We start from the raw sequence: 19,550 nt of genomic DNA, 5'->3' as shown, positions 1-19,550 counted from the left end.
ATGTGTTAGTAGTGGTGCTAAAGACGGCGGTGATAATGGTGGGTGATGGTGGCAACGGTGATGAAGATGGGTAGTGGCGGTCGTAGTGGCGGCCTTAGCAGCGGGGAAACATTGATATGTGGTGGTGGCAGCAGTCGTGATGGTGATGGTGATGGTGATGATGGTGGTAGCGGTAGCGATCATTCATGATTGAGTTTTTTTTTTTAATTAATTTTTTTATATACTTTATTTGTAAACTTTCCATTCATAAAATATTTAGAAAAAACTACCTTTTTATGAAATTTAAACTTGAGAATTTGAAGTCTCAAATTCAGAGTACTTTTTCACGCGGAAATTTTAAATTTCTATGTTTATGAATCCAAACAAGAGAATTGATGCATATCAACTAAAAATTTTGACTTTTATCCAAATTTCAAATATATTTTTCTATAATGTTACTTCTTTTTTCCCCTCACCAATTGATTTCATTCCAGCATCCAATTAATTTGAAATGATCAACCTGAATCCTGAATTGGCTAATTAGGGAAATAAAGCAAATTTCTTTCTTCAAAATTAACAATAGCCTCATTGCCTGGTAAATAAACAGCTAAGCAAAATTTAGCACACCATTTCCAGAACCAATTCAAGATGGTATTTGAAACATGAAAGTATATCTTATGTCACACGAAGATCTCGTCCGGCCGGTCTAAAGACAATTTTATTGACTCGTCCGGCCGGTCTAAAGTACATGCCGATTAAATACATGCTCACAATTAACATATGGTTCAGGTTGTTGTGTTGAAATATAGAATCTGTTACAAGTTCCAGCAAGACTAACAAAATTGCGAATTCAAAATTTGAGCATTGTAACATTCGCGACGATGTATAGACAAAACTGAGTCAGAGTCAGGAAGGTTGGATCGATGAGGGTCTGAATATCAACTCACATATCCATAGCTTGGGGTCCGACTGACGCCTTAGATTTATTTTCTTTCCTCTTCTTGCTTCCACTTCTGTTTTTCCTTCTCTCTGGCTTGACATCTACGACTGGCTGAGTACTCTGCAAGTGTTGATGAATGGCAGCTAGGGGATTCGACTTGAAAGTGGGATGATTGAGAACTGTAGTCAACTGCTTTCCTTCCTTCAATCTGATGAAATGGAAACCATTATTACTTAACTGAAATTCCGTTGGAGAATGTGAAAATGAAAAGTAAAGAATGCAACCGGATTTAGAATCATAGGAACTGGAAAACTTACACTAGCTTTTTCTTCGATTTACAATTTATCTTGAACTCCGAAGCAGGTGTGGGTCGCTTTTCCTTCAACTCCGGAAGGAATTCTGAGAAAGAAGAGAGATCATATGCTTTCAGTTTCTTCTGTCGACTACGTAGTTTCTTCTTCTGGTAAAAAATAAAGTTAACTCATTACCATACAACGCATTGTAAAAGAAAGCTAAAACATAATGATAAGGGTTCAAGATATAGCAGTAACATACAGAATAAAAAAAAAAAAAAATCCAGAAAACAATTGTTATCGCAACAAACAAAATGCCAAGTTTTGACCGAAAAACAAAATGCCAAGTCGAAGTTTGATACAGCATTTTGTTTGGGGTGGGGGAATATTTGAAGAGAAAAATCCAGAATTTCTAGAAATTTAGTACTGCCTTTTTCCTGCCTTAAGCTACTTCAAGTTCATATAGAGCAACCATGGTTTTCAAAATCACTGCTGTGGTAACTTTTTCCTCATCAGTTTACACAAGTTGAAGGTTTAAAGATTGGGAAGGGTTTCAACTCTTATAAACCGTACGAAGCAGCTTGGTGTTGGGTTTTCGTTGGGCCCATTTTGAACCTTTAAAAATGGGATCAAAATCCCTGTACACTGAAAATAGGCCAGAAGACATCCTATCATCCCTTGTCTGGCCCCAATATGCAGTCCGTACTAAGCTTTAAGTTGCCCAGGAAAACGAAATGCAAGACCCCACTAATGTGTATTCTTTTTTGTTTGTTGCTAAACCCCATTCTTGTGAAAGAACCTAGTTTTTGCAGAAGAGCTTAGGTGTTTCCATACTTTTGTTTGAAACCAAAGGGAACATGTGCAAAGTCAGCAACCCTCCTGCACCTTCATTGTCACCCATCAATAGATGGTGTAAGGTACTAAGGATGCTTTCTCGCAACTTGATATGTGTTGACGCCAAATGGGTGATCACCCCTTCGATCCCAAGAGAACTCGGAAGAGTCCCTGTCACTAGTCCCCTCTTGCCAATCCTTGATTAATCAAAAATGTTACTCGTCTTTTTGTCCACTACAAATAGGGCTGAAACTCGCTCAGGTTCCATGAGTGGGAGGCCAAATAAAGCTGCGAAGTTTTAAACTTCCCAGACCCAGGTTTTGATAATGGACAACAAACATGACTTTTGATTACTGTCTCTCTCCCTCCAAACTTGAAAGGAACTTCCTATGTAATTACTTTTGTGCCCCTCTCCATGAAGCATTGTTAAATAAACACATCCTATGTGTATTTTCATAGTGTAGCTTCTCATTCTGTTTCACTCAATGATCTTGATCAACCCACACCAACATCCACACCCACACCACGAGTAACCACCAGTGTTGATAACTCGCATTCTCTCCCACTCTCACAAATAATAACAAAAAATACAACGAAACATATTCCTCTCATGCCATGTTGGAAATGAGAACTAGATTAGACTAGCTAAATGACTAGATTTCATGTGCATTCAAGGAGGAATATGGATGTGGTATAGCTAACTGACTAGATTCCATGTGTGTATCAAGGAAGAACGTGGATGTGGTAGTCTAACATGGAGAATTACGATGGAATATTCCTAAGAGGTTGATGCCTAAAGCTTTTGCCCATTAATTGCCTTGAAAATGGTGGGATTAGTACGGATATGATTCAGTCATCAACCTCTTATGATTAATCCATTTTAATCCTCCATATAAAAACACAACATTTCATACTCTTCCTTGATTGCACATAAAATCCAGTCATCTAACTATTCCAATTTCTTATAGTCTAATCCTCCACATCAACGTAGCCTCAAATTCGATTGAGAATACCATAGACAAACAACCAATACCTAAAAATGAGCTCAAAGCAACCAACCGGAAAACCATGAACATTAAACATTATGTCACCGCCAATTAATTGCTCTGAAGTCTAAAAACTCAAATACATCTTCCGCCATTGCAGACCTCCTCCAATATCACCTCATCAAATGACATATCTAAACTACCAAGAAAAATTATGTAGCACAAAAACTCCGGTGATAATACCGGAAAAGCATTGGTATTTCGTCAAACAAAGCGAAAGTTGAATTGGAGATCCTCACCTTAACAATAGCCTTCTGTACACCCAAGGAAGAAACTGCATCTCTAACCTCTGCATTGTTCATTGACAAAATTAAATTTTCGGAAAAGCTATATATCGAAAAGCAATCATCCTTCAGAGAGAAACTAATTGGGGATCAAAATCTGTATCGATATTTACTGATACGATTCATTTTCGAGAGACACAGAAAATCCAAACTTACTAGCATAAAATTCGAGCTTCTTTTCGAACTTGCGGTCGGCTTTGGTCGACGATTCTGATCTGCACCCATAAATTAAAACTCAGAGAGAGAGAGAGAGAGAGAGAGAGAGAGAGAGAGAGAGAGAGAGAGAATGGGTTGCGCTGCATGGTGATAAGGTCTTACCGTGAACCTGGCTTCCCCATCACTCAAACTTTCGAGCTTTGGTAGAGAGCGAAAGAGAGATATACAGAAAGAAAGAGAGATCGTGTAGAGGGGAAGGTTAGATGGGTGGAGGTGTGGTAGTTGGGGTGGTGGTGGTGCTGCGATGGTTGGCGACCGTGATGGGACCCTGAATGTTGATGCGGCGGGGCTGCCGATTTAGGAGGTGGTGGTGGTGCGCAGGGGTTTATGGTTTGTCATGTTTTATTATTATTTATTTTGAATTTTATGAGTATATTTTTAGAAAAAGCCCTCTCCGTCTTTCGTATTTTCATCCGAGGCCCAACATTTTATCAAAATACCAAATTTATCAAAATCTCCGTCCGTCTGTCTGTCGCACCAAATTACAATACTGCCTCTGTTAGGTGTTAGGGTTTCGTTCAAGGCGGAGCTCGGCGGTTTCCGATCTCCCTGATTGCTCTCTTGTCGTAGGTACCATCTGCTGTGCTCTGTGCTTCACAGGTATATTTCTAATTTTTCCCCATCACAAAATCAATGAACAAACCGATTTTTATTTTTTTTATTTTTTTAGTTCCATGGAGATGTTTAATTTTGCAGTTTCTCGGCGATTAAATTGTCAGTAGAATATTCAATTTTTATTTATTAATTATGTATGATTTACTGGATTGTTCTTCGCTGATAATTCAGTTCCTAATTAGCCCTTAAAAATCAGACACCATTGTTTAATTTATGCTTATTGATTTGTGGTTTTTGTGGAAACAGCCTCTTTGCAAACAAGGTCAGTCTATGTTCCCCTGACCCTCGCAAAGCGGGAGCCTTGTTGGCTTGGGGTCGTTATTAATTTTGATCTGCTGTATTTTCAGCATTCTGCTTAATTATTTACATGACAAATTTTGTATATTCATTAAATTTTCTGCCTGTTTCTCAGCTGCAACCAAACTGTTAAGAATTGTTGTTTTTATTGCTTAATTGATCATTTGACAGATTCTCAGCTGCAAACGAACGGTGAATGATTGATTTGTTTTGGTTTTTATAGGGCAAAGTAGGAAAAATTGTTGTTAGTGTACAAGTTTCATTCTAAGAAATATTCCTAGTAGTCTTTAAGTTGAGGTGGAAGGATGCCTCGTGACTTGGCACGGTCACAATCAAGATCACCTTCTTATAGGCGAAGGCGTTTGCCATCTCCAGTGGGGTATAGGTCTAGCAGGAGAAGCCGCAGAGACAGAAGCCGGTCTCCATATTCCTTGTATTCTTATAGCAGGTGATCCAGTTAATATTCCGGCTTTATTGCGATAATTTAACTGATTCTCAATCAATTGCTGGAAAGATTGAAGTGTCGCATATCGCTGATGTGATTTGGTTTACATAATGTTTGAATTTAATGTACGCATCTTCTTATCCTTCTTTTTAGGTCTGGTGGTACATTTTTATGTCCAGTGGGAATGCTATTTACTTGTAGACTTGCATGTTACAAGAGACAGATGTATGTAATTTGTTAGATATCTGATCAAGGAATTTGGTAATGGCTGTCAGATTTTTTCGCTTGGAACACTTGGATTAGTTTCGTTTAGAACATTGTTTCATTTCCCAATCATGAAGTCTTGTAAATCTGTTTTTATAGAAAATGAATATGTGCATTCAAGTTTACCTGGAACCTATTATGTTGATGTTGAGGTCACAGCTAAAAGGGCCATTCTCATGAAATATCGCTTTGAGTCCATATTCTGGATGCTAATTGCTAATATTTGACCGTTTTCCCTCACACCTTCAAGTGGACAGGAATTAGTAGTTCCATTGCCTGGGCTTGGTATGCTTTGACATTTTCTGTTCTGAGTTTTCTTTTCCCATCTTCAACTACAGTTGTGGTTTGTAGGTTTTGTTGCTGTCATGCTAATGACAAAGAATTGCTGACGTTGTCATAAAATCTGATGATTGGCTCATTTTGGATCTAACATTGATGGACATGCGACCTTTGGAAAAAATACATTGGTTCTTGATTCTTTATAAATAATTGGATAAGAGTCTAGTATGAAATTATGGATTAAAATATAGAGTTCCCAGAGTGATATAAGGTTGCATGCTCTTCCTAAGAATTTAAAAGAATTCAGATGCTTCCTGTCAAATGGGAAGTGAGCAGGTGATGGTTGTTGTTGGATTTCCTTTTGTTGCTCGATTGTGACCTTTGCTTCTTCATGTGATAAAAGATGGAGCACACAAAGGTTATACTTAACAATGTATGAGGTAACCGTACATGTTTCTATATATTTTGTGCTACATGGTGGACTGACTTGATAGTTATTGATTATGTGTAGTCATGTCCAGTTTTAATTGCCGTTGCTAATAGCTATGTTTTTAGTATACAGACGGAAAAGTCGTTCAATTACCCCTAAGCGCCGAAGAAATCGTTCTCCGACTCCAAGACATCGTAAAAGTCGTTCTCCAATCCCAAGATGTCATAAAAGTCGTTCTCCAACCCCAAGACATCATAAAAGTCGTTCTCCAACCCCACGACGCCGTAAAAGTCGTTCTCCAGTTTTGAAGCGCTATAAGAGGCAAAGAAGTAGGAGCTCCTCCTTGTCTCCTATTTGTAAATCTTCTAGTTCAAGTCTTGGATTGTTGGAGCAGAAAAATGCCAGTGAGAATTTGAGAAAGGAAGAAGAAGAAGAAGAAGAGAATAAAAGGTATAACAATCACTTAACATCAGTTCTTTTATGATATCAGTTTTTTTATGACCTTTTTTATCATCTTTAGAGTAGACTAACAGTTTTAATTCTTTCCTGACTAATGCGCTTACAATGTGGGACTGTTTTCATTGTTACCCACAAATTTATGAGTTTTGATTTCTACATGAATAGTAGCCCTCCTGAAAATTACTGTATTTGTTTTGGATGCTTACTATTGTGTTTAGTTCATTGAAACGATAGTGTAATTAACATAAGGGAAAGAACCTCGGGTTCATGTTTGAATTAGCCTACTAGACATCTCTATGGAACATGCTTGTTTGTTAACATTTAAGTTTTATACAGTACTTTCTCGGAAAATTAAATTAAGTATGGCTGCTGTTTACGTATGCAAAATTGAGATGCACACAACTTTTTTTAATTTGTAAAGAATATCAGCTTCAATAGTGGAGTGTGAACCAAATCTCCAAAACCACAATACTGAAGAGGTATCAAAATCCAATGCTTTACGATACTATTCAGTGATACGAGGCTTGCAATTGTGTTTAAAGAAAGGAAAATTTGTGTTTGAGCATGTTTGTTAGACCTTGCTATGGATTTCTTCATCAGCTAACCTCTAAAGATTATTCCACCGGATTTCCAATGTGAGTTGGAATTTGTCTAAATTTATTCTGGGAATCCCTCAGTTTGGTTGCAGTTATTTCTTGATTTCAGAAGTTAATAATATGAAATTGAGTTAGACTTCCAGATTGTATGCAGTTGATCCCAGAGGCAGCTATTCTGAATCTAACTATTGTTAATGTTCTTATGATGGTAAGTAATGCAGTCAAAGGCCTCTTAAGAACGTCGGGACTAGGTTGAGTAGAAATGTACTTCTCTACACAATTGTAGTTCGATGGGGATTACAATTGGGCTGAGGTGGTCTGGTTATGTGAAAGCTAATCAATAAGATATGTACAGAATTTAGTGGTTTATCAAGAAAAAATGCACCTCTTGTGTAAATTTGATGAGTGGAAGCGTTAGAGCACACTTTGTCCTGTCAACACAAGATACTTATTGTCACATCCACAAATCATTGGTTATAGCCTGTTTACTTTCAGTTACTCTTCGAGGCATATGCTTCTTCAGGACACTATCATCTTCCTGCATAATTTCGTTTTTGGAGTATCCAGAAATATATAGTCAGTTAATTTGGTGAACAAAACCAACCATATGGTAGACCTTAGTGTTTGGAGATCCTTTAGAAGTACCTGTTGTGTCTAACTTAAGAAGCTGAGCCACGCAACAGTTGGGTTGAGTGTTGGTGGAAAGTCCTGGTTAACTTTTGTTTACCAAATCATTTAGTGCACTGTCTGTTCCTTAAGGTTTGGACTTTGTTGGCTTCTGATCTTACTCCATTTTGCCATTTGGCAACCGTAGTTCTCCATCAGTCTTGAACTGCCGTTTCTGTCATGTGAATGTTTTCCAATGTCTTGTTATTGCTTTAGTGCTTATCACACTCAAGACGCACTGCACTTGGGCCATGTATTGTAAAACTATAGTCTTATCATATGTCAAGAATGCATTTAATTCAAATTCGAAGTAACTCGATAATTAGCTTTAAAAATGCAGCAGGTTTACTTGACATTAAAAATGCAGCAGGTTTACTTGACATTCTCCTGCACAGGATTTTCTGAAGGATGATACTGCTTTAGTTCGACTTGTGTATTTGATGATCAAAATGGGTGCATCGTTTATCTACTGTTCACCAGTTTTGAAACTCATTTGTTTGGATCAGAATACATTAGAGGTATGCCTTAAAAAAGTATAAGCATATCAATAGTACCTTTGTCCTCATGAAGGCTAGTTTGCTATTTATTCAGTCAGATAATGACGAGAAAGAAGGGGCGGGGTAAAAAAAGGAATCAGTATACATTAATTGGCATTTTATATGTACTCAGGCGGCAGTTTCGCTCTTTATATTAGAGACCACTTTATTGCTTAACTTTTTTGCTTGTACTCTTAGGCGGCAACCGGAAGCAGAATTGAAACTGCTTGAAGAAGAGACTTCAAGGAGAGTGAAAGAAGCAATTCGTAGGAAGGTTGAGGAGAGCTTAAACTCTGATGAGATTAAAGTGGAAATACAGAGGCAGTTTGTCGAAGGACGGAAGAAGCTTCTTACCGAAGTGGCAGTGCAACTTGAGAAAGAAAAGGAAGCAGCTCTGGTTGAGGCTAGGCGTAAGGAGGTAATATTTAGGCTACCATGTTGCCTCCGACATCTCATTTTCTCTTGTTACAGAGGCACACTTTTGAGTCTTGATGTGCTTTTACCATTCGGGGGATTGTTGGATACACATCTTCTGTTTTCTTGAAAATACTATTGTTGTTATTGTTACCATTCGTCCTTATAGTTATTATGTTAGGAACAATTGCTCTGTTCGGGGAAAAGTAAAATAGCAGATATGGTATAAGTAAACACAATAAGTGTCGTTAAGATAATAGTAAATCATTACCGTAAGTATGTATTATTCATCTACAAAGAGTGCTGGTGCTAGAAGACCTAGATATTGGGGGCGGCGAGCATCTAAGACCTAGACATAGCATTGCTCGGCTGTGTAATTATTTTAAACAATCACAATTCCAGATGGGATGATATTTTTAGTATGCACCTGCTTTTCCTCCCTCTATACTAGTGGAACAATCAAAGTAAGTTATGTGTGTCCTACAGGAACAAGCTCGAAGAGAAGAAGAAGAGCTGGAAGGGATGCTTGAAGAGAACCGGAGGAGAGTGGAAGAAGCTCAAAGAAGGGAGGCTTTGGAGCAGCAGCGGAGGGAGGAGGAGAGATGCAGGGAGCTGGAAGAACTCCAGAGACAAAAAGAAGAGGCGTTGCGAAGGAAGAAACAAGAGGAGGAGGAAGCACGGTTCAACCAAATGAAATTGTTGGGTCGGCCAAAATTGTCATTTGCACTCGGATCCAAATAGTGTATTTTTTGTGGAACTCCGCCCGGTTCCTTTTGACTATGTCCGTCCCTGACTTGATTGCCGCGCTTGTACTTGTAACCTAAGAATATTTTTGGTCTATACAGTTTTTGGTGTTCTAATATGATCAATTCTCCAACTGTCAAAGTTGCGGCATTCATCATGTATTATTTAGATTGCCAGGAACTCCGCTAGGCTTAATCCGGCAACCAGTTGCAATGTTGTTTGTGGGGTTTTTGTTTTCGAACGTGAGCGATTCCAACACCCACCACCACCCCCCCCCCCCCTCTCTCTCTCTCTCTCTCTCTCTCTCATGATTTCATCCAAATGTGTTCCCCTATGTTCTTCAGCACCTCAGCACACTTAATTGTTTGATTTGTAGTCAGTCTCCACTCGGCGGTTGATTGCATACCTGTAGCGTCTGTGGTTTTTAAAGATTTGGTCACTTCCTTTCGCAAGTGGGGAGAGATTTGTTAGTGCTCGGCACACGAGTTGATACCACACGTGTTATAATGTGGTGTACTGGCTCATGTTAAAAATTTGTATTTTGTCTCTGAATTGGAAAAGGATTGAAATCCGTTTTTATTCTTTAATATTAAGGAACTTATGACCTACTTTTATTGATAGTTAATTAAATATTAAATTTAAAAATTGTTTTACGATTCAGTCGCTCATCTAGAGGTTTTTTTTTTAAAGTGTCTTGGATGAGATCTAAACTCTATCAAGGGAATGTCCACGTGTGCATGGGTGACCGACATTAGCAAAATTCCAGCTGTAAAATACTTGGCACTAATGGGATGGGCTACTCATCCGTCATCGTCACAAAAACTTAAATGGCCAATACACTTGGTAAAACAAATAGATTTTAGGGTTAATTACATTTTATTCCTCAGGTTTGAGTACAATTATAATGTCTTACATCGATCCTTAAAACATTTCAATCTCATACATTATAATATTGCTTATTTTAAATTTCATACAGCTGTTAAAAAATCTATGTTAAATGATGACATATTGACAATGAGTTCCACATTTACGCTGACGTGGTTGCCAACTTGTGACACGTGCTGATGGAGGAGGAGAGATGGGAAAGCTTGTGTGAGTGAAGACTGACAAGGGAGGAGGGAAAGAGGGGTCGGTGGAGGCGACGTCAGCCATAGACGATCTTGCCGCAATTCAGGGAAGCCAACGGACCCGGCAGCGGCAGCCGAGGCCGACAGACAAATTCCCCGAGAATGTCCCTCCAACTTCAGAAACTCGATGGAGTCAGTCCAAATCTGAAGCTCCTTGATGGCGACATCAGATTCCGTCCCATCCAACACTGACCGAGAGCAAGAATCCTTTCGAGTACCAAATGTAGCTTGATAAGATTGCTATTCCTTAGCAAATAGAGAGAACTAGAAGTTTAGCTCGCACGTTGCAACGGGATTAAAAATAGATCATAAACATATATGTGAAAGCTATTTACATAAAACATATAGCAGTTGTTAGTTTCACCATCTACACCGATATTATATACATACATAGAGTTTGTTCAAAATATAACTCCTATTTTACAATAGCATCCCCAGAATTGTGGTGCTTTGACCCCTCACTGCGACGCGGTGGGTTGAAAAATTTGTCATGTAATTAACAAAGACAATTTCACAAGGGGCAAGAAAGAGTCCATGAATTTCCATATTGTCTACCAAGTTGGTAAAAATGTACTCCAAGATGACCAGCTCAAAAGAAGTTGATTCCTCCACTCTCAATATGGTTTATCGTCTGCAAATGCAATAAAAGAATCAGAAACTTAGCAACACCGCCAATTTTTGCATAGCAAAAGAAGCAGATATACGTTCTAAGCAAACAAAATTTCACCCCTCATAACTCACCAACAAGAAAACAAAATTTCAAACAAAATGGCTGGCACAATCTAAAATAGGAGCAAAAAAAAAAAAGCTAAATTTATTATAAGAAAATAACTCACCATAGTGCTTCCGTAGTACTTCTGGCACACCAACAACATCAGTGAATGTTTCTCCTGGGAAGAATATGGGTTTTTGTTATAACTCAGATATTGAAATGTGAAGAAAAAAAAATACAAAATAACTTTCTTGTAGTGATAAATTACGAATCAACAACATAATGAATAAATAAATTAAAGTAACTGAACCATTAAGAAATTAACAACACGGATGTTTACATTTATTAGTATCCCATCGATATATGCACAAAATTTTAGCGAATGCTAGTGATGTTTACCTTTATTGTTCTTACCGGGGATTACTGGATTCCGCAAATGGTGCAGTGAAGACATTAACAAATTGAAAACAACAAAGGGTGTAAATCAACAGAGTCACAGATTAAAAAATTGAAAACAACAAATAAAAACACAGAAAAAGAAAACAGCCAACCGACCTTCGAACAAAGAACATACGGACAGAAGAAGACTCAAAATGAGAGAAATGAAACAAATAAATAGACCTTCTAAATCTCCTAATTCATTTAAAAAACAAACCATAGAATAATGTTATATGGGTGATATCAAACAAAAGCATACGTATAACAGAAAATTACTCAAGGCTTTGCCTGATACCAAACAAAAGCAAACTACTGAGAACTTTTAACTTCAAAACCAATCATCAATGATAGATATATCTCAACTTTCGAAAAAAAATTACTTACCATGCCAAACCCAAACCTGCCTCACATTCGAAAGAAATGCACATTTTAATTTTCAATCATGATTCAGTGCATGAGTTTGTTCTAATATTTTCCCTTTTAATCTAACAACATATATGAAATTGAAGAGAGAGGATGAGAAATTTTTACCTCTGGGTGTGCCAACTCCAAGATTCGAGGTTTGGCCTTTGGATCTGCTCGTGTGGAGCTTGAATCTCATGAGATCTGGGCTCAGCTTTTCTGAGACGGCGGTGTAGGCAATGGTCTTGGGGCTCTCATCTCTGATTTCTGAGCATGGATTTGCTCAGATGGGGACGATGACGCCAAAACGAACAAACCCAACCCCTCAAAAAGCTTTGTCACAATCGCAGTCATAGATTGCAAAACCATGCCTCTTCTTTACTTGGTCTTCTTAATCCTCTCCTTAATTTCACTGCAGAATTCACAGAGAGATATAAATGACCAACCAGGGTCCTTATGGAACAAAACCAGAAACTGAATTTCTCATCCTAATCAATTGATTCAATTTTTAACAAATACACATAAATATTAAAGAGCAATATGCCATGTTGAACAAAACAACTAAAAGTGCTATTGAATAGAATTAAATTGGTAAGGCTAAAAGCGTTTCTAGATACCAAAATTTGAGCAGAAATAACTAAAAGTGCTATTGAATAGAATTAAATTGCAGTATCAATAGACTTCAATATTAACTGTTTACCCTGAAAAGACACGACAACAATGAATAGAATTAAATTGTAAGTGAACTAATATTTTGTACAACAAATATATAAGGGATATAAATTGCACAAATATACATGATGCATAAAGTCTCACATGTTTCCGAAATGAAAAAGCTACAATCCAAGATATACGGCCAATTAATTCTTCAACCACCAATGGATCGCGGGATATTCTTACCTGCCTTTGTAGTTCTTGTTTGTCAAATTCGAACACAACTCAGGAAAAATAAATATAAACACAACGAGAGAAGAAGATACAAGACAATTACCTCTCTTTTGGCAGGAAGCTCATTCCCAAACATAAATTCTGATATCTTCCTAAGCCTGTATATATAAGCCTGTATTATGCAGGTTGTGTACTCAGTGAATATGCTTTCGAGAAAAGATCAACAAGCGTGCATTAATTCCTAAATTCCTATGAATTTGACATGCTAATTTACTGAAAGGATTTGGCAAAAAAGATTATGGGATTAGAGAGACCTCAAAAACGAATGATGCACATACAGATCTAAATATGGGTAAAATACCAGTTGAATTTAATAAGAAAGAATTCAGACCACAACTAGTTGATGATTAAATCAACAGCGTAATGTTTTGTTGAGACGCTTTCAGCATGCACTAAGAATAATCTCAATGACCCTTCCTCTTCTACAGGTCCTGAAGATTTCGGAATCCAGATCTTGGGTTCATTTGGTTTCTGCAAAATGAATTCATAAGCTCAAAACTCAAAAATTTCCCAAAAATTCTTCAAATCATAATTTTATATTATTTTCTCGAAAAATAAAGAACTAACTGACCATCTTCTTCCTTGATGAAACACTTGAGAAGGAAACCAAATCAGCTTTGAATCTCAGCTGCTGAATACTCTGTTCCTCCTCCCCAACTCCTTCATAACTCCCAGAAGAGAAATTTTCATGCGAACTCTTTCCAGCAGCTGCAAAAAAGATATCAATTTTAAAAATGAATTCCAAAAACAAAGCAAGAGAGTGCATTTGGACGTTGGTTTGGGTGCAGAGGCGGTGAAGGGACGGTGGGTCAGGGGACCCGTGGTGTAGGCGGTGAAAATGGGGATGGATGGTGATGGGTTCCGGTGGGCTGCCCATTTGAGGGTTTGGGTTAGTTTGGCTGGGTTGCTGCTGGCTAAAGCTAGAGACTTGAGAGGGGAGGTGGGTGTACTGAGAAATAGGACAGATCGGATTGCAATCCCCCAAATCATGAACCCACTCTCTGTGACCAAACCCCTCTCCTCTCTCCCCAAAATCTCTGCATCTAACCCCCTTTCCTCTCTCCCCCAAAATCACGCCCCCACCATTCGGCCCCAAAAACAACAGCCCAACCGGCTGTTATGGGCGAAGCACAACCCATGCACAGACAATGGCAGAAACTTAATTAATTCAAAATCGAGTCTACTGAGTTGATTGTGGATGATATTTTTAAGAAATTGCTCCACATCTCATTAAGTGAAAAGAATGGCTTGGTTGGAATGGATTCCCGCTTACAGAAAATGGATTCACTGTTATGTCGCGGGGTGAATGATGTTCGCTTTGTTGAAAATGCAAATTCAGTTTCACTTGGCGAGAAAGACTTCATTTACACAAATTCAGAGGGCTCATCCACTGTAATTTGCAGATATAGAAATGTTAAGATAAAAGGAAATGCAAACTACCTTTCACCCAAATTTGCAACGGGAAATGACAGAGAAATATCTTCACAGTTTCTGCACAAGCACAAATCAAAAGTATAAGAAAAGCAGCACATAAGCAATTAAAACCCGCCAAACACAAAAAGATCGGCAACAAATGTATTCCACATGTAGAGATATTCTGTTTGAATTTTGATTACCTATAAATTGGGGGTTGGAGCGGAGAGGAACCCCAGCCAAGACAGAGCCCTGTAGTGGATGCCCATTACAGCACGCCCATTCCAGAATCTACTACAGAATACCACAAGCGGGCTAAATCCTCATAGTTGACGGGAAATTGAGAAAGATTTGTGCATCCATTGAGATTGACAGCTGCAAGGCGCGCCAAATTACAGAAAGTGTTGGGAAGATGTACAAGGCTTTCGCAGTTTCCCAGATTTAATAACATAAGCCCCTGAAGCCGTTCAATCGAGGGGGGAAGCTCTCTGATAGATGTTCCATCCAAATGAAGCGCTCTTAATCCTTCCATATTTTCTTCAATGCTTGGAAACACCTCAAATTTTGAACAACTAGAAAGAGAGAGATAATATAGGGATTTAAGTTGACAAATGCTACTTGGCAGACTCTTGAGTTCCTTGCAATCTTTTAGGTTCAAATATCCCAATCCCCTGAGATTATTAATTGACGAGGGTAGTTCTTTAATTTTTGACCCAGATAAATTAAGGTATGGTAGTTCCCCTATAACTTCTAAAATCTCTGGAAACATCTCGAGATTGGAGCAGCCAGAAAGATCAAGGATTATGAGATATCTCATATGAATGATGCTTGGAAGACTCTTGAGTTCCTTGCAATCTTTTAGGTTCAAACATCTCAATTCCGTGAGATTATTAATTGACGAGGGCAGTTCCTTAATTTTTGATCCGGATAAATCAAGCCCTAATAGTTCCTCCATAACTTCTAAAATCTCTGGAAACGTCTCAAGACTCGAGCAGCCAGAAAGATCAAGGGTTGTGAGAGATCTCATATGAATGAAGCTTGGAAGGCTCTTGAGTTCCTTGCAATCTTTTAGGTTCAAATATCTCAACCCCGTGAGATTATTAATTGACGAGGGTAATTCTTTAATTTTTGACCCAGATATATCTACCTTTTGTAGTTCCTCCATAACTTCTAAAATCTCTGGAAACATCTCAAGACTCGAGCAGCCAGATAGATCAAGGGTTTCGAGAGATCTCATATGAATGACGCTTGGAAGACTCTTGAGTTCCTTGCAATCTTTTAGGTCCAAATATCTCAACCCCGTGAGATTATTAATTGATGAGGGCAATTCTTTAATTTTTAACCTGGATAAATTAAGCTTTGGTAGTTCCTCCATAACTTCTAAAATCTCTGGAAACATCTCAAGACTCGAGCAGCCAGAAAGATCAAGGGTTTCAAGAGATTTCATACGAATGCTAGGAAGGCTCTTAAGTTCCTTGCAATCTTCTAGTTTCAAATATCTCAACCCCGTGAGATTATTAATTGACGAGGGCAGTTCTTTAATTTTTGACTGAGATAAATTAAGCTCCTGTAGTTCCTCCATAACTTCTAAAATCTCTGGAAACATCTCAAGACTCGAGCAGCCAGAAAGATGAAGGGTTTTGAGAGATTTCATACAAATGCTAGGAAGGCTCTTCAGTTCCTTGCAATCTTTTAGTTTCAAATATCTCAACCCCGTGAGATTATTAATTGACGAGGACAGTTCTTTAATTTTTGACTGAGATAAATTAAGCTCCTGTAGTTCCTCCATAACTTCTAAAATCTCTGGAAACATCTCAAGACTCGAGCAGCCAGAAAGATCAAGGGTTTTGAGAGATTTCATACAAATGCTAGGAAGGCTCTTCAGTTCCTTGCAATCTTTTAGTTTCAAATATCTCAACCCCGTGAGATTATTAATTGACGAGGACAGTTCTTTAATTTTTGACTGAGATAAATTAAGCTCCTGTAGTTCCTCCATAACTTCTAAAATCTCTGGAAACATCTCAAGACTCGAGCACCTAGACAGATCAAGGGTTTCAAGAGATTGCATACGAATGCTGCTGGCTAGAATCGTAAGTTTGTTGCACCCACTCAGATTCAATAAAACAAGGTTTGTAAGAGTCAAAATAGATGGGTGAACCTCAACCAAACTTATACAACCTGCACAAATTAGCCTCTCAAGATTTGGCACCTTTGTGAAGTCAGGGGTTTCCTTAAGGTATTCACAAGAACTTAAATTGATGAATTTCAACTTTCCCAGCATCTGTTAAAACATTCATGAAAACATGCATTACTTCATAAGACATCTCGATCAGAACCCAAACATTTAAAAGAGACATATAAATGTAAATGGTGATTGTAGGTACCTGCGTTCCTTCCCAAAGTTGTTCAATGCAACTACATTGCATGTCAAGGTCAACAAGATTTTTGAATTGAAAGTTGGATGGCAAAGACCTAAGGAGGGATCCAGGCCAGGAAAGACACCTCAACTCATGAGAAAGAAACTTTAAGTGCCCAATCAGGTGTTGTTTGCCGTAAGAATGACTGATCCTGAGAAGTCTTAGTTGAGTCATACTATCAAAAGCTTCAGCATTTAAGCATACCTCATCTGAGTTCGACAAATCCAGGATTATGCTTTCAACTGCTTCTGTACCCTGTGCAAATCAAAGTGAAGGAAAAAACAGAGAACCTTTGTTTAGATTATGAAGTTAATGCTTGTTTCTTAAGGAGCCGTTTTATAATCATTTCGTTTTCAGTTTTTAAGTTTTATTTTAATTATTTTTTTAGAAATCTGAAAATTGAAAACACATAAATTGTTTGGTAATCGTTTTCAATTTTAATTATTAAAAAAATCAAAACTAAAAATTTAAAATTGTAAACAAAAATTGTTACCAAACAGGCGTAAGAAATAGATTTTGGTCAAAAGTTGAAGCTTTCTACTAAACATTGCATAAGAAAATGATTTCTCACCGTATTTTGAGTTAGCACATGATGAACATCTCCATAACTCCACAACCTGCTTCGTCTCCCTGGCTCTTTGATAGATTCTTGGCGAACTATTTCCCTACCCATTTCCTGTAGTGAATCATGCATCTCCAGTGTCCCCCACCATGAGACAGTTATGAGAGCTCGATCGATTAGAACTCTTATTCCAGGATGAGGATAGAAACCACAACCGTCCAGAATTTCAATTGCACGGTCTTTTTGCATTCCTTTAAGGAAACATGCAATATCTAGAAAGATGGCCCTCTCTGCATCATCTAGTCCATCGAAGCTTGTTTTAAGCACATCATGAATTTCCCCTTGTGGGATTTTCCTTATTTTTTCTAACACATCTTCCCACTCGCGTACAGTTTTTTTATGAAGACAAGCTCCCAGGACTTTGAGTGCTAAAGGCAGACCTTGAGCATATTGTATGACACGCCTCGAAAGATTATCATAATCTTTGGTGGATTGCTTTGTTCTGAAGGCGTGCCGCTCAAAGAGTTGTAGAGCTCCAGCATCATTGAAAACCTTGGGGCTATATATCGAATTAGCTCCACTTAGTAATTGCACATTCCTAGTTGTTATAATGATTCTACTTCCACCACCAAAAGAATGTTCCTTTCCGAGTAAGGCTTCAATTTGGGCTAATTTGTCTACATCATCAACAACAACAAGAACTTTTCTGTGACCAAGGCTTTTTAACATCACCTCGAAACCATTTTTCAATATGTCGGAACGCCGCACCTTGTTGTCCGAGATACTAGATAGAAGAAGTTTCTGCATATATAGTACGTCATACTTCATGAAACCCTCCTTGACATTTTCAAGAAAGCAACCTGCTTCAAATCGACAAGCGATTTCTTCGTAAACAGCTCTAGCGATGGTTGTTTTGCCTAAACCACCCATTCCCCATATTCCTACAACGCGAACACCATCCAACTCCACCCCAGGAGGATTAGGATGTAATCGTAAATGCATTTGGTGCATATGAGAATCCATTTCAACCAAGCCATTATCTTTGCGTGGTGTTGATGAGATGTGGATCAATTTTTTAAAAACATCTTCCACAATGTCCTCAATAAGCTTTGCATCATCCCTGTCAAATTAAAAAAATAATAATATTAACAACACCAAATAACAAGTTTTCATCTGCTAGTTTTAAAAGAAAAATGAAAAATGAAAACTAAAAACTTAAAACAATAACCCCTAAACCCTACAAAATCTCAAAATTAATAGGAAACTAAAACAAAAGAGAATATACTTATAGTTTCGCGAATCCCAGCCGGATAAACTGGTGGCAGTTGTAAGAGCGGATCTCCAGCTCCGAACCTCTTCCATTTTGGCGTTAGAATCGTGATCGTGCTGATCAAAAGCTTCCGCGAATCTTCCCTTGAGTTTACGAACATCAGACGGATCAACTTCGTAGAAAATGGGGAGTACAATCTGTTTCTGGGTAGCCTTGCATTTCAAGATTTCCACGAGTTCTTTCAAGCACCAAGTGGAAGAAGCATAGTTTTGAGAGAAAACAACAATCGAAAGCCTTGACTCTCGAATAGCTGTCAGAAGCTCGGAAAGGTGGTCGCCTTTTCTGAGCTCTTGGGCATCGATGAAGGTGTTGATTGGATTCTGACGCAGAGCACTGTAAAGATGGCTGACGAAGCCCTTGCGAGTGTCTTCCCCTCTGAAATTGATGAACACATCGTATTTCCATTGAGGGCCAGATGGAGAAGAAGAAGAAGAAGCAGCCATCAATCGATCGCACCTGGTCACCAATGATCGAGCATCAAAGATGAAGAGGAATTAAAGAACAGAAATACTCAATTGATCAACAAATTGGAGGAAAAGGGAAAAAGGAAAGAACGCTTTATGTTTTTCGCATCTTCTTCCAAGAAAGACCGGTGTCGATCAAAAAGAGATGCTAAAAAAGCACAAAAGGAAAGAAGGAAAGAATGCTTTATGTTTTCCGCATAATTGCACCGGCCGAAGAGATGCTCAAATTTCTTTGTAGAATGGGCTAAAATGCACTCACACATTGGTGTGGTTTGGAAAATTATAAGGCCCAGGCCCACGACCATTCACTATTCGACCGTCATTCTCTCATCTTCTCTTAATAATTTTGGACAAGACATATAATACTATGTTTATCACGTATTTTTATTATAATTTGTAT

The 19,550-nt window shown here is 38.2% G+C and overlaps 3 protein-coding genes across 7 annotated transcripts; 1 reads left to right on the top strand and 2 right to left on the bottom strand.

Moving 5' to 3' along the window:
• Positions 1–608: 608 nt before the first annotated feature.
• On the bottom strand, positions 609–3,933 carry LOC137717303 (uncharacterized). Its single transcript, XM_068456613.2, has 5 exons — positions 3,695–3,933; positions 3,533–3,591; positions 3,332–3,381; positions 1,237–1,379; positions 609–1,127 (listed from the first exon to the last, which is right to left on the bottom strand). Exons 1-5 carry the CDS (start codon positions 3,712–3,714, stop codon positions 923–925), a joined length of 477 nt encoding a protein of 158 aa, XP_068312714.2. The 5' UTR covers positions 3,715–3,933; the 3' UTR covers positions 609–922.
• Positions 3,934–3,942: 9 nt separating this feature from the next.
• On the top strand, positions 3,943–9,478 carry LOC137717302 (uncharacterized). Of its 4 annotated transcripts, none has more exons than XM_088698842.1 (5): positions 3,943–4,192; positions 4,728–4,952; positions 6,055–6,372; positions 8,378–8,597; positions 9,080–9,478. In XM_088698842.1, exons 2-5 carry the CDS (start codon positions 4,810–4,812, stop codon positions 9,332–9,334), a joined length of 936 nt encoding a protein of 311 aa, XP_088554968.1. In that variant the 5' UTR covers positions 3,943–4,192; positions 4,728–4,809; the 3' UTR covers positions 9,335–9,478. The 4 variants fall into 4 exon arrangements, with proteins under 4 accessions (XP_088554968.1, XP_088554969.1, XP_068312713.2 ...); XM_088698843.1 differs by having other exon boundaries at positions 4,454–4,952; XM_068456612.2 differs by lacking the exon at positions 3,943–4,192 and having other exon boundaries at positions 4,223–4,952.
• A 1,278-nt stretch (positions 9,479–10,756) lies between these two features.
• LOC137733819 (TMV resistance protein N) lies at positions 10,757–19,345 on the bottom strand. Of its 2 annotated transcripts, none has more exons than XM_088698833.1 (11): positions 18,642–19,345; positions 17,366–18,476; positions 16,762–17,049; positions 14,581–16,658; positions 14,405–14,455; positions 13,536–13,672; positions 13,296–13,435; positions 13,008–13,076; positions 12,146–12,428; positions 11,301–11,354; positions 10,757–11,095 (listed from the first exon to the last, which is right to left on the bottom strand). In XM_088698833.1, the coding sequence occupies exons 1-4, from the start codon at positions 19,127–19,129 to the stop codon at positions 14,646–14,648; spliced, it is 3,900 nt and encodes a 1,299-aa protein (XP_088554959.1). In that variant the 5' UTR covers positions 19,130–19,345; the 3' UTR covers positions 10,757–11,095; positions 11,301–11,354; positions 12,146–12,428; positions 13,008–13,076; positions 13,296–13,435; positions 13,536–13,672; positions 14,405–14,455; positions 14,581–14,645. The 2 variants fall into 2 exon arrangements, with proteins under 2 accessions (XP_088554959.1, XP_088554960.1); XM_088698834.1 differs by having other exon boundaries at positions 13,008–13,062.
• Positions 19,346–19,550: the final 205 nt, after the last annotated feature.

This window comes from Pyrus communis, chromosome 8, assembly GCF_041283825.1.
Source record: "Pyrus communis isolate YQ-2024b chromosome 8, ASM4128382v1, whole genome shotgun sequence".
In the NCBI taxonomy this organism is placed as follows: domain Eukaryota; kingdom Viridiplantae; phylum Streptophyta; class Magnoliopsida; order Rosales; family Rosaceae; genus Pyrus; species Pyrus communis.
Note: the sequence above shows the minus strand (reverse complement) of the source record. Positions and strands in the feature narration are given on the sequence as shown.